Source organism: Schistosoma haematobium, chromosome 1, assembly GCF_000699445.3.
Source record: "Schistosoma haematobium chromosome 1, whole genome shotgun sequence".
NCBI lineage: Eukaryota > Metazoa > Platyhelminthes > Trematoda > Strigeidida > Schistosomatidae > Schistosoma > Schistosoma haematobium.
Window position 1 is genome coordinate 90030064 of NC_067196.1, and position 14404 is coordinate 90044467.

The 14404-nt window shown below is 35.4% G+C and overlaps 1 protein-coding gene across 1 annotated transcript; it reads right to left on the minus strand.

Annotated features, from left to right (window-relative positions):
* Positions 1–10793: 10793 nt before the first annotated feature.
* On the minus strand, positions 10794–13962 carry CD63_4 (cd63 antigen). The gene is made up of 5 exons (XM_051210019.1): positions 13478–13962; positions 13253–13441; positions 13056–13220; positions 12936–13022; positions 10794–12047 (listed from the first exon to the last, which is right to left on the minus strand). Exons 1-5 carry the CDS (start codon positions 13544–13546, stop codon positions 11901–11903), a joined length of 657 nt encoding a protein of 218 aa, XP_051075506.1. The 5' UTR covers positions 13547–13962; the 3' UTR covers positions 10794–11900.
* Between the last annotated feature and the right edge of the window lie 442 nt (positions 13963–14404).

Sequence of the window (14404 nt, forward strand, 5' to 3'; positions counted from 1 at the left end):
TTAAGAGTTCCATACAAGAACGAAACTGCTCTCCAATGCTTTCAAGTCTTCAACGATAGTCTAACTAAGATCAGTCGATGGTCAAAAGAAAAGGAATACTCCAATTACCAAAAATTCTCTAATATAAATCTAATATTTTTCAAATGCCACTAAGCATTATTAGGTTAAATCTGAAAATTATGTCCTGCATTTCCATAACTGCTGACACCACATTCACATAGTCGCGCGTGTGGGATCGTAGATGCTCACTGCTGAGAATTCATATAACCATGAGGAATCAACCATTCAGTGCTTTCAGGTTTTCTATACTGATCTACGTAAATGAACTCATGAATCCAATTAATCACATCATTACGTCTTTTTTATTTTGGCTGTCTACTAGATTAGTAATCTTATTTACTCATTTTATTTTTACGTATGTTCAGGTTTTACTTATTACACAATTAGTTGTATCTAACCATCTGGACTTTTGTTACTATCACTGAGATAGAATGTATATGTATAACATTCTATCTCACAATGTATATATATATATATATATATATATATATATATATATATATATATATATATATATATATATATATATATATATAAAAGAACATTTAATCTCAGTGATAGTAACAAAAGTCCAAAGGGTTAGATACACTAATTATGTAATGAGTAAAACCTGGTACAAAGTAAAAATAAAATGAGTAATGCTCAGGTATTTTAATTAAGATTACTAATCTAGTAGACAGTCGAAATAAAAAAATGTAATGATGTAATTAGTGAGAAGAAAGAAAGGTTTATATAATGTTTAGTCAGATGGTTTTGTAATCGAACAATCTGAAGTAGTTTGTATGTCTCTCTGCTAATACTAACTCTGGCAAATGATTACTATTTGTACCTGAATGAGTTCAAGTTCTTTGCTTAGTCTCTTTTTTCTTTATCCCAGCTGTTCATCTATATTATTCAGTTTATAGTCTTTCTCATATCCACGAATGTTCCACAAACGATGTGACAACTTTTTAAATACTTTTAGATTGTAACGGATTTTGGAACCAAGAGAGTCTACATGAGGCGTTGACTAGCATTACCCACAGTAGTTTTATCGTTTATCTGTAAGATTTTTATATTTAGTTGTGATTATAGTTCGAGTGAGTGATTAGCACGATCTCGGCCACCCGGTTTTGCCGCTTGCTTCAGTCTTTTGGGGAAAATGATCACCCACCAACCAGGGAGCACTATACAGAAGTGTAAGTTAGAATTTTCCCCCGAATCCAATCTATTAAATTTATGTGTTTTTAAAGTAACTTCGAACTAAACTAAATGTCCATTTAGGTAGTACCTTAGTAGCATGTATCCGTGATATTATGTAAGAATAAAACTTGAAAATACAGAACTGTTAATCACCACAGTAATATTAGGCCACCAACTTGGAATCCAATTGTCCCCACTTCCATCTTCAATCCACTTGTTATATATTTTGATTGAGACTACTAATATTAGTGTCCGGAAAAACGAGTGATTAAATTGTGATCAACAACTTGAACAAATGATCCCTTTGGTGAATTAATCTAAAGAGAAAGACACCTTTAATAATGTATAATATAAAGCTCGACAGGATCACAAATGCACCGATTGATTTCTGCATCCATTAACCATTAAATGTTTGGATGAATACATTCATAGTAATATCAACACCTTTCAATAAAAAATTGTCTAACTGATGTTTTGTGAACACACTAATTACATTACTAAGAGTTTGTGATTCTCATTTTTTATATTCAAGACTGAAATTGGTCAGTCTATGATAACATATATGAGGATTACTCCGATATGCCATTGCCACAGGTTTCACTACGTGTGACTAGCAGCTGAATTCAGGATGTATATTTCGTCGTTCCTGGTCTACTAAGTGTATCTGCATTTAAGTGTTGTTGCATATACTGAGACTTTATTCACTCTCTAATGACAACACCGAAAACCAAAGTCATTTAGATAACTAGTCCTCAAATAAACCTAACGTGCGTGTTGAATTTCATTTCTAGCCACAAACCACTTGTCCTAAAAATATAAGTAATTATGATTTAAAAGATATACAATCCATGAAATGTACGTCAGTACAGCCGGATTGAAAACCTATATGAATATGTTGGAGACGGTAGCTCCCCGTTGAGCAAACTTATTTTTATGGGTGACCGTCAAGAATTATTCGGAAGTGAGATTGTGGAATCCTCAGTAAGAAGTCCTGACAGGCTCATCATCCTTTATAAACCACTATTAAGAATACAACTTGAAAATCGTCATTTTGTTAAGTAACTGAATTCTTCAAATCATTAAGAAGATAGCTACGCTTAATATATTTGTACTACTTACCTAGATATATGCTGAACTATATATGAAGTCAACTCTCCTACAACAGATTTAGGGACGGTGTAATCATCAGACTTCAACAGGTTATGTGATCATTGTTATGGTACTGTGAAATCCAGTACCGCCTTCATGGTACCATAAGAATGATAATGAATAATTTTAGTTCACGACTCGGATACAAGAAACAAATCTTCAGACATTTTTGTATAAGATACTAAGAGATGACTTCCAAACTGATATATTTTCTTTCAACTAGATCAAGAATAATTAGATAGACTCAACAACAGAGCTTAAAATTCAACTAAACATATTTTTATGGAGTACACTAGTCCAGATCATTAACTCAATAACTTACTTACGTCTGTTACCCTTCGTGGAGTAGAAACCCTTTCCAGATACTATTCATCCTTTTCATGTCTGCCTCCAATTCTTAACACAATGTATTCTTTGACCTTCCAATAAAATGTAGCAACAATCTACTATGGGAGAGAACAAACCAAGTCCCAGTGGAAGAAGAAATCAGGAATATGTGTTAGAAGTCGATACGACATACATTGAGGAAAGCAATCAACTGCGTCACAAGGCAAGCCCTCACATGCAATCCTCAAGGTCAAAGGAAAAGAGGACGACCAATGAACACATTATGTCGACTAATGGAGAGTAAGTAAGTAAGTAAGTAAGTAAGTAAGTAAGTAAGTAAGTAAGTAAGTAAGTAAGTAAGTAGTAAGTAAGTAAGTGAGTAAGTAAGTAAGTAAGTGAGTGAGTAGTAGTGAGTGAGTGAGTGAGTGAGTGAGTGAGTGAGTGAGTGAGTGAGTGAGTGAGTGAGTGAGTGAGTGAGTGAGTGAGTGAGTGAGTGAGTGAGTGAGTGAAGTGAGTGAGTGAGTGAGTGAGTGAGTGAGTGAGTGAGTGAGTGAGTGAGTGAGTGAGTGAGTGAGTGAAGTGAGTGAGTGAGTGAGTGAGTGAGTGAGTGAGTGAGTGAGTGAGTGAGTGAGTGAGTGAGGTGAGTGAGTGGTGAGGTGAGTGAGTGAGTGAGTGAGTGAGTGAGTGAGTGAGTGAGTGAGTGAGTGAGTGGTGAGTGAGTGAGTGAGTGAGTGAGGTGAGTGAGTGAGTGAGTGAGTGAGTGAGTGAGTGAGTGAGTGAGTGAGTGAGTGAGTGAGTGAGTGAGTGGTGAGTGAGTGAGTGAGTGAGTGAGTGAGTGAGTGAGTGAGTGAGTGAGTGAGTGAGTGAGTGGGTGAGTGAGTGAGTGAGAGTGAGTGAGTGAAGTGAGTGAGTGAGTGAGTGAGTGAGTGAGTGAGTGAGTGAGTGAGTGAGTGAGTGAGTGAGTGAGTGAGTGAGGTGAGTGAGTGAGTGAGTGAGTGAGTGAGTGAGTGAGTGAGTGAGTGAGTGAGTGAGTAAGTAAGTAAGTAAGTAAGTAAGTAAGTAAGTGAGTGAGTGAAGTAAGTAAGTAAGTAAGTAAGTAAGTAAGTAAGTAAGTAAGTAAGTAAGTAAGTAAAGTAAGTAAGTAAGTAAGTAAGTAAGTAAGTAAGTAATGTCTCTGTCTTCGATTGATTTATTCAAGAGAATATTGTACATACACATACACAAATATATACACAGAATAACATACTAGACACATATTCTTCATCTGAATTATTGACTAGTTTCTAAGGTATCATTATTGTTTTTTAAAAAAAAGAAGATTCTTATTGAATTTAACTTATACTCTAATGATAATTCATTGTAAGTTAATTACTATGATTATTATTATTATTATTGGAATCAATGTTAGTTACTAAGAGAAATCTTAATGATGATTACAAGTTTTAACAAAATTATTTTTTAATAATTAACACTAATCGAATACAAACAAGTTCAGTCATGATTGAAAATTTTTGTTTTTTTCTCTTTTTTTTCTTTATTCGTTTTAATTTATTTATTACCTCATAGTAAAATAACATTCCATTTTTATTTGGAAAAAAACCCGTTTTTTTCAAACAAAAACCAACTTTATTTGTTGTCATGTGTATATATAAATCAGAACTTTAAAAAGAAATAATAAGATACATGTCGGCAATTATTATGGATACATGCATAGATACACATATACATGTACACACACACACACAAATACATACATAGATACATAGATGTAGATATAATCATTCTTGTTCACAAACTACACTGATTGTTATATATGACCCAAATAACATTAGAAATACACTTCTCATTCATTCATTCATTTTTTTCTCTTAACTCTAAACAGTATTATTTCAATGACAAATGAAAATTGAACAGTCATAATCCAATCAGTATAAGGGTTGTGGAGATGATTAAGTTTTTGATTGAGATCATGCACCGATCGATGTTAGACCAGCGTTGGAAACCTGGAAGCACTGGACGGCTGTTTTGTTCTATTGTGGGATTCTTCAGCAGTGTACATCCACAATCCCGCTCATGGGATTCGAGCCCAGGGCTTTCAGTTATGCGCGCGAACGCTTCACCTCCTGGACCACTGAGTCAGTCGGTATCCAATAGTGTTAGTGTCTAAAATCAACCAATCCATGAAATTGCGTGAACATCTTCCACTGTACTGAGGTAGATACCTGTCTCTACCCGACACGGATTAGCTCCACTGATCACGGCTTCTCGCTAGAACTCTGAGAATTCCCTCACGAAGGTAGTCACTAATGAGCACATGTTAATTATTAGTATAGGGGTTGTGGAGATTATCAAGTTTTTGATTGAGATTATGAACCGATAAATATTAGATCAACATTAAAAATCTGAAAGTATTGGACAATTGTTTCGCCCTAATATAAAACTCTTAACCAGTGAGCATCCATGATCAATCTTATACAAGGGATTCGAATTTAGGATATTCAATCTTGTATACAAACATTTAACTTCACATTCATAATATCAACCTTAAATGTTTATTACTATTAATAAATGTTTCAACTCTCATAAAGAAGTAATCAATAATTATGTAACCATAGCACCAAAAAAAACTATACAACATTGTGAATTCGATCGAAAATAAATCAGCTGATTAGTAGAAAGAAGATCTCTCATTGAAATTATGATCAAATTAACTATTGTAAAGAATAGAATTCTTATTTAGATAATCAAATAATTTTCAATATTTAGAGTTTTTTTTTTAAAAAATAATTCTGTTACCTAATTATGAACTTATTGTCAATATACAACATATAGATAGGACTCAAAAATCATATAAGAAGTTGTAGTCAGGACACTTCAAACAAGTTACTATTGCACTGGTTGAAATCATGAGTCAGTTGAAGCTAGATCACCGTGGGAAACCTAGGAGCACTGGACGGCTGTTTTGTTCTAGTATGGGACTCCTCAGCAGTGCGTACCCACGATCCTGCCCCCCGCGAGATTCGGACCCAGGACCTATCAGTTTGGCGCCAGGAGCTTAACCAACGAGACCACTGAGACGGCATCTAACAGTGTTAATGTCTAACTTCAACCAATTCACAAATTTGCGCCACCATACACCATTGTCTTCAGTGAGTTCCTATCTCACAACAGATCTGCTTAAATTCCACTGGTAACGGATTTTCACCATTGTTCAAAACTAGAATAAAGAAAAACTTATTGGATTCTCTGTGGCTTTCAATGATTCCCAAATTGGGACATTGATTTGTTTTAAGAAGATGGAAATTAAATGTCTTTGGTATATTTCTAATTATCGTGTAGATGACTTTGAACTCTCAGTCTAATATGAGACCTTTTATAGATCTACTTCTACCTTTCTTTTTAATGTTTATATCAAGTATTTTCATTGATACAAGAGTTATGGATACATTTGGAGTTCTAAAGTTTGTTCTGTTGTCAACATATCCCAGTGAATATACATTTTCGATAAGTATTCCTTTTGGAAGGTTTGTTCTGATGAGATAATCAGTAGAACTTTCATATTTATTCAGCGAAAGATCACGTCATACAAGACCTTTGTGATATCTTCTTTCATTCTATACGTGATCCTTTAGGATCGATAATGTTTTGTGTGCTTGTTAATATCTCACCTGTGTTTTTACGGACATCTGATTAATGATTATAAACATGTTGAAAATATAACATTTGCAATTGATTGATCACTGAATGGTGGTCAATGTCATATGTGTCAAGTCCTTCTTAGTGCAGATCGAATGCTATCGACCAAGTTGCAATGTGCCCACTAGTCTAGGTGACTCGACATTGCGTGCACTACGTTGAGATAAGATGATGGTTGGAAGTAGTCAACAGGAAACCCTGGTTTCTTGCCACTTGGCACTCGTCAGTAAGGTGTACCTGTAATCTTGAGGGAACTGGTGCTCCCTGACGGATTCGACCCCGTGCTGCTCAATTTCACAGTCATTGACGTTACGACTAAACTATCCGGGCCGCGACCGATCTCCTGTAGGACTGAGATGTAATCACAATTGGTTGATCACTGGGTGGTGATCAATGTCATGTGTGTCAGGTCTTTCTTAGTGTGGATTGAATCCTCTGAGTGCGAAGCTAATTGACACGAGATCGAATACATCAGGGAGCATCACTTACCCTCACGATTACATGTACACCTTACTGACGAGTGTTAAGTAGCACGAAACCTAGGTCCAAGGTTTCCTGTTGAGTACCTCCAATCACCATCTTACTAACGTTAAGACTTTAACCCTCAGACCATTAAGTTTAAATTTCAAACTTCAACCAATTTGACTTGGCCACAAGATTTAAAAGTCCTCTGTTTGATACACAATACTAAAGAGTTTCCAATAGTTATTTAATCAAAGTCAGTTCATGATGTGACACATTAAAATTCAACAAGCTATACAACTTCCTTAAATAAATAATTAATATATTGATGAGAAAAAAGAAACATTACGTTACCAAGATGAGTATTTATTCATTACCAGAAATAGAAAGTAATGAGATCTGTATTTCCTTTCTTATGTAGAGACATGTTAAATCTATCACTTATTATGTTCACTAACTAATACAGACTGTTATGTGAATAAAAATGGAAATAAAGAATTTAGCTCACACTCCTTCCTACGCATTAGTTGATATATATGTATTTGAATCTAGTCAATACAATCATGTGACGTTGCTATGTTATGAATAAGGTTTTCAATCTATTTCTTTCCACTTTCTTCATTGGGCAGTAACAAAAAGAAACTGATATGGATTATTATGTGAACTTGGTCAATATGGTAATATCAATTTTGGATTGATAAAGAAATTAAGATTAAATGAATTCTTTATGTTAATCAATAGGAAGATAGATAGAAAGAGTTTTGTCGGAAATCACCTTGAATAATGATATCTATCCGTTAATAAGTTCGATATAAAAAAAGGCTTTTTCACGGGAAATTCAATATATTGGTACTGCTAACATGTTAATTTTAAAAAGAACTAGAAAATAAAGATGGATAATGGCTAGCAGTGGAATCCAGGACACGTGTTTCGCCCTATTTGGGACTCGTCGGCTGGATGTACCTGCATCTCAGAGTTGATGTTGATTTCGAGACTCGAACCCAGTACCGTTCATTTTAAACGTCATTGCGTTATCCACTTAGCTACTGAGTCCTGATAGCCACTTGTTTGTGCAATGGGGTGAAGTTTAAATTCATTTGCTATTGTTTTAATTGTATCTTCCTGTTATTTAGGACTGTAATTGATTAGTTTCATGTTGGCATATGTACATCCTGTACGGATTGTCTCGATATAGCCTTAAGTCGCAAGCTTTATAAGCAAAGATGGATAGTAGCTAACAGTGTAATCTATACAAGTAAAACAACACCAAGTGAATTTAGATAACAAACTTTTTATCTTTTGATATGATTGATTTTCTCCAGTAACTGACTTATCATTAAATCATATTGAACTATGTAGTCCAACTGTGTAATTAAGGTATGATTACTGAGGTCGGTTTCATTTCATAAATCTTTGTAGTTGGTAACTTTTATGATAGTACAATCTTTTCCTTTAAGCATAGACAATAAAGTAATTGTAACAGTTATTCTAGGAAGCAACTCCTATAGTTGATTAGTTCATGAACAAAATGGAAATCAATTTATGGCTTATTAAACTCCTCATAGTTAACATAAGAAATAATCCTTATCTACCACGTAGATTCCTATCCACCTCGCATACAGTAAATATATCAATTCAGTACCTATCTTCTCACAATCTTGATAGACATTCGGTTTTCTTACTGAAACACCAAACAAATTAATTTACGTTGTTTTTCATAATGCTGAATATAATATCTCATTAATGAAATTTCATGAAGACTTGGAAACTTGTATGGATCAATCATGTTCTTTGGAAAGATATATAATATTAGATGCAATTTTTCCTATCTGTAACTTTAAATAAATAAAGAAATGATATTGTTGCAGAATAACATGAACGCGTTTATTTCCCGGATTCTCCATAACTGATTACAACCATAGTGTTAATCATTAAAATGAAACAAGTGTATATACTTTATATCAAAAACGCCTAGGCAATGAATGAGCTGAAAGGATTGATTTTAAACTAAAGACAATATTAAAAAGAACATATCCAAAGACCAAGTTGGTAACTCTGTATCAAACTGAATGAGAGAGTCGAATGTTGACAAATGCCCACCTTATGTTACTTCCAATTCTGTTCATCAGTTTACATATACGTGCCAAAGCACATAAATAAGGAAGTTTTGTGTTCGCATCTGTAAACATATTCCACAAAAGTTGAGACTAAATGTATAGAAGTTTTTCAACAGTGAGTATGATGTTGAAGTTCATAAATTTTTCAAAAGAATCAATAAACAAAAGAATTCAAGACTGTTACACTTTACCGAAACTCTTGCAATCAAACGGTGTCTACACCTAATTTATATGTCCAAAAAGAAACAGTTATCAATCTTGTTTTACTATGGTGATTTTATTTTCTTTTTTTGCGAAATGATTACATAAGACTTCATCTCCATAAAATATAGTTAAAATTTTTATCTTAATCCTTACTTCTGAGCTTAACTTGACTACTGTTTCCAAGCTCCTCTCAAATATTCATATATTGAAACAATAAATAAGCAAAGGTTTCAATAATGTCAATTCTTTCGTATTATGGTCTCTAATCATTCTATATCCACATCTTAACTGATTTTAATCTAGATGTTTCTAACACAAAGTATGTACATTTGTTTCGTTTTAATGAATAACATTATGGTTGTAAGTAGTTAAGGAGAATCCATGAAATAAATGAATTCATATTATTCTGCTACAATATTTGTTCTTTCTTTCGTCAAGGATATAAACAGGAAAGGTTGTATAAAGTAGTAAATAACTTCGAAAATTTAACTTGAGCAGCTAATACCAAAGCTGAAGAATCTATATTTCAATAGACCGTTTGTCAATTGAAGTTTCTTATCATAATAAACAATTTTCATCAAATGTTAGCAAAACGTGGTCATTAAGAGTAGAAGTATTTGACCACAGATGCCTTAGAAATATTGCTCGCATCTGCTGCGACCACCGGGTAGGTAATAGTGAGGTTAGACGCAGAGTATTAGGGAATGATGTTAAATCAGTTGTAAATTTTCATCGACTGAAGAGAATGAGACACATGTTGCGTATGTCTGAACACCGATTACCACGACGCGCAATGCTGACTAGTGATGGGGATGGTTGAAATAAAGTTAGATGCGGCCAAACGAAAACGGTTCGGTTTCGAGAACCGGGCAGTATCTCAGTCCTCAAATAAACCAATAAAGCGGATATCTATTTGGTGCGTTCTTGTACCAATTTTTGTGTCAGTCAGCTACAACGTAGGAACAGACACATACATACATCTGTCCAAGTTACCATACCTCGTTAGCACAAGATGTATACCGGATTCATAGAAGTAGTTAATTCAATGGTGGTAATATACATAAGAATGATTGCATATAAGGATATAGAACACGAAGAAATAATGAGTACGTAGAAAGAAAGTCATGAAGCAATTTTAGTCTCATAGCTTAAGGGAAGATAGAGTGTATACACCGACGACATTGTGACCGATTCTGAGCCATGTCACCAAGAGTCTCCAGCTATTGGTTAAGATTGTCACGCGAGCCCCAACCAAGTAGTCTGCATCTACCAACATGGCTCAGACTAGAAGTTAGTGACTTCAAGCACTGATGCCACATTTTGGTTTGGCCGCCCCTAACCTTCTTCCAACCATCCCCTACACTACTCAGTATTGCACGTCGTGGTAATCGTAAATTAAAAGAGAACGGACTGCCGCGCAGTATACTCGTCCTTTTATTGATAGACGAATATTTCGCCTTCGCCATAGGTGACGTAAGTTGGCAAAAGCCAAACGAGCTTTTCGAATCCGTGCTGAGATTTCGTCAGACACCAATCCGTCTGGGCTGATCAAACTTCCAAGATAAGTGTTGTCGACGCGTTCGACTACTTCACTCCCTATTCTTAGTTCAGGTGTTGACGCAGACCAGTTCTGAAGCAACAACTTGCATTTAGAGGGAGAGAAGCGCATTCCAAACATTCTGGCGTTGTTGCTTAGTGCTACCAAAAGACTCTGCATTTTATCAGCATCTTCACCAAACAGGACTATATCATCTGCGTATTCTAAGCCGATAAGTGGACCTCCTGGTAGGAGATCAATGCTCGAGAATTCAGTCGATGAGAGCGTTATTCCCATCATTAGGTCTTTGGTGAAGTCGAGGCTAGTATTTCAGATGCTATATTCGTTAAGCTAATCGCTCTATGGTTGTCACATGATGATTTTGACCCTCTCTTATATATTGGGAAGATAAGTGATTGTGACCAGTCAGATGGGATAACGTCCAACTCCAAGATTTTAGTTAAAATACTCAGAGACAGACTCACTTACACTTGAGTAGTAGTTAAAGTCTTTGGGTGTTAGTACCGCAGACGGAATAACGATTTACTAGCCTCTTTATTTCAAATTCCACTATATCTTCATAAATATTTCATTATTTGGTATTTGAAACACATCGTCAGTAATAAATATGTATAATTACTGACAAACAAACACTATGACGCTTTAATCTATTTGGAGTTCTGACAGTTTTAAACAAAGGAATTGAGAACGAATAGAATAAACTTCGAACAGTTACTGCTATGAATATTATTAGGACACCCCCCAATTGCATTTGAAGACTGAGACAACGGAATTGATTTATACAAGAAACGTCTAATGCTGTAGCGGAAAAATAAGCGGTTTGTAAAATAAAAGGTGTAACAAAGATTTAAAATTATATAAACGTGAAAGGTTATAAGACACCATAAAAGTGAAGATGATTTGTCATCAGTTTGTTGGTATATACCAGGGAATCAATGCAACTCATTATGTATAAGAATGATAAAAAGTGAAACAATGAGAATGACAGTATCATATTTATGTATAATTAATATATATCGTAAACGAAGTCGAATACATGATTATTAACCAAGGCACAATTATCTAGGCAATAAAAAAGCATAATTTCATAAAAGCCAGAAGGAAAACAGAACGGGACCGATAAACAATAGTTTTCTTTGCAGGGATTACACATTTTCGTACTCCTTTATTTGGCGACCCAAACAACAAGCTATGACAATGCTTAACAACTGGAAAAAGCACACACCAAATGCAACACAAGCAACAATCACTAGGTTGCGTTTCAAGAATGCTCCAAAGACAGGTACACAGCCCTAAAAATGGAAAAATGATAACCGTTAAAATATACAAAGATATATATAAACAATTAATTAGTATCACCTCGGTAAAAGTGTAAGATCTATAGCACTATCCAACTAAGTGTAGATATAAACCCGTCTACAAACGTAGGGATAGCTAAGCCTCGCCGAATTATATGAATATTTGAAGCTGAAATCAAGCATACATACGAGGACAACAATACAATCCCCGAGAAACACATCCAGCTTCCGCCAAGTCTAGCCTGTAGTTTTTTAAAAATTGAGAAGCAAAAACTGTTTACTGCTAATAACTTCAACACGTACTTCTTATGTTCTGCGTGGTTTTCGAGGCTTGATTTCGCATGTCTTATTACATAGCTTTAGAGATCGATATGAACTTACTAGGCAAAATTAACAAATTGACCAAGGAACGTTATGAATGGTATATGGTTTATGAAATAATGTTCTGCAAGTTACGTAAGTGTTTTTATATCCAGGATCTTGTTCAAAACTATTGATACAAAACAAATGTCCTAACATGCACTTATCAGACTTACGGAGAGGAAAATCTACCGATAGAATATGGCTACGTACATATCAACTTATTGCTAATTTTCACGACGATCAGTCAGTCGGCTGAAACGTAGGATCAGTCACAAATATGCATTGGTCCAAGTTGCCATACCTCATTAACGCAAAATGAACACCGGATTCATAAAAGTAATTAATTCAGAGGTGGCAATATATATAAGAATGATTGCACATAAGGATATAGTACAGGAAGAAAGAATTAAATCGTAGAAAGGAAGATATGGAGCGATTTTTTTCTTTGAAGGCAGACCGACGATGACTACTTCTTACTCAGTGTTCACTCAACATGCATTTTAAACAACTACGACTTACCTCATGATAGACTGTGGTCTCTCCTCTACATGAAGCTGGAATGTTTGGCCCATAATCTTGAGGACCTTTGGCTCCACAGCAATGGAACTAGAACAGTTAACAGGTACTGTTATGACTTACTGATGATTGAATCAAATCCATGAACTCAGTTATTTCTGGAGTCGGTTTATCCAGAGCACCAGTCATCAATGCGTCGATTTCTGAATCGATCCTATCTTTGTAAACAACTGCTACTATGGCAGCAGCCAATTCAGCAATCAAAAGTATAATGAGGAAGAATGCATACTACAAGCATAAACTTGACTAGGGTAACCTACCATATACAGCATACAGACGTTCTCTTTTATAGCTCCACAACAACCCAAGAAGCTTACTATAAGAATTATTACTCCAACAACAATTATAGCAATGGGTGCTGCCTGCCAGACCTTGTGCAAGTTGTCTCCATATTGGCTGAACTTAACTTCTACATATGCACCAGCCCCAATCAGTACTAGGGAACACAACTAGAAGTAGGAACAATTAAAATCGGCTTTTTATACCAGACAGATGATGTTCAAAACGAATACACAGCTTTTAAGACACCGCATACCAGTACCCAGGGTTGCCATTCTCGATAATGAAACGAAGCAGCTAACTAAAACTCCCTCTTCTCAAACCAAATTTTCATCAAAAAGGCACTTAAACAAATACAGGCAACATGCAGTACGAAATTATCTGACTTATGTATTTTAATAATCAGATTGAAGCGTTAAGTACATGCATTTGAAAATTTGCTTACGAACAGACTGCTCTTGAATCTGGAAGATCTTGGCAGTGATTTTTTACTTGTTGTGATTATCCCTACTTTTGTGTACTTGTTACATCCAAAGCATTCTTGATTCACTTTAACTTGAAGTATTTCCGTTAAGTTTTAAAATCTTGCTAAACTTTGTCTTGTGGTACCCCGACTGTTGTTGCTACCTTGACGTGGCGGTCGGGCTTGCCTATCGCGATGTAGCAACCGGGCTATACTGGATGGAACAACCGTTCCTCAAGGTCCTACCGTGTCAGACAGGTCGGTTGAAGAGCGGTAGGAATGAAAGCAACAAACCTAAGGTCTGAAGGCGAAGTCGTACTGCAGACTGCACAGAGGTGTGACAGCAGTAAGGTGTTGTAGCGGTAAATAAATCCCCAAAATAAATAGCTCTGTAAGTTTTCGACATTGGATGCTGACCAGATTAGTTTTAGTGGACTCATCTATCTGAAGGCGCTCGGTCATGCATCCGCACCAGATCACGTGTGGGAACGCTGTGCTCAACATCTACCGCAATCGCTAGCCAGATTAAATCTGAGAATTTCGATATATTGGTAATCGCCAAATACCCTCTTCGATCTTCTCGACTCTGTCTTTTGATTTCTGTTGGTGGGTACGACTTATATTAGAAGTTGTTGGTGGTAAAAGCGTTGTCAAACACTGAATACCTGTG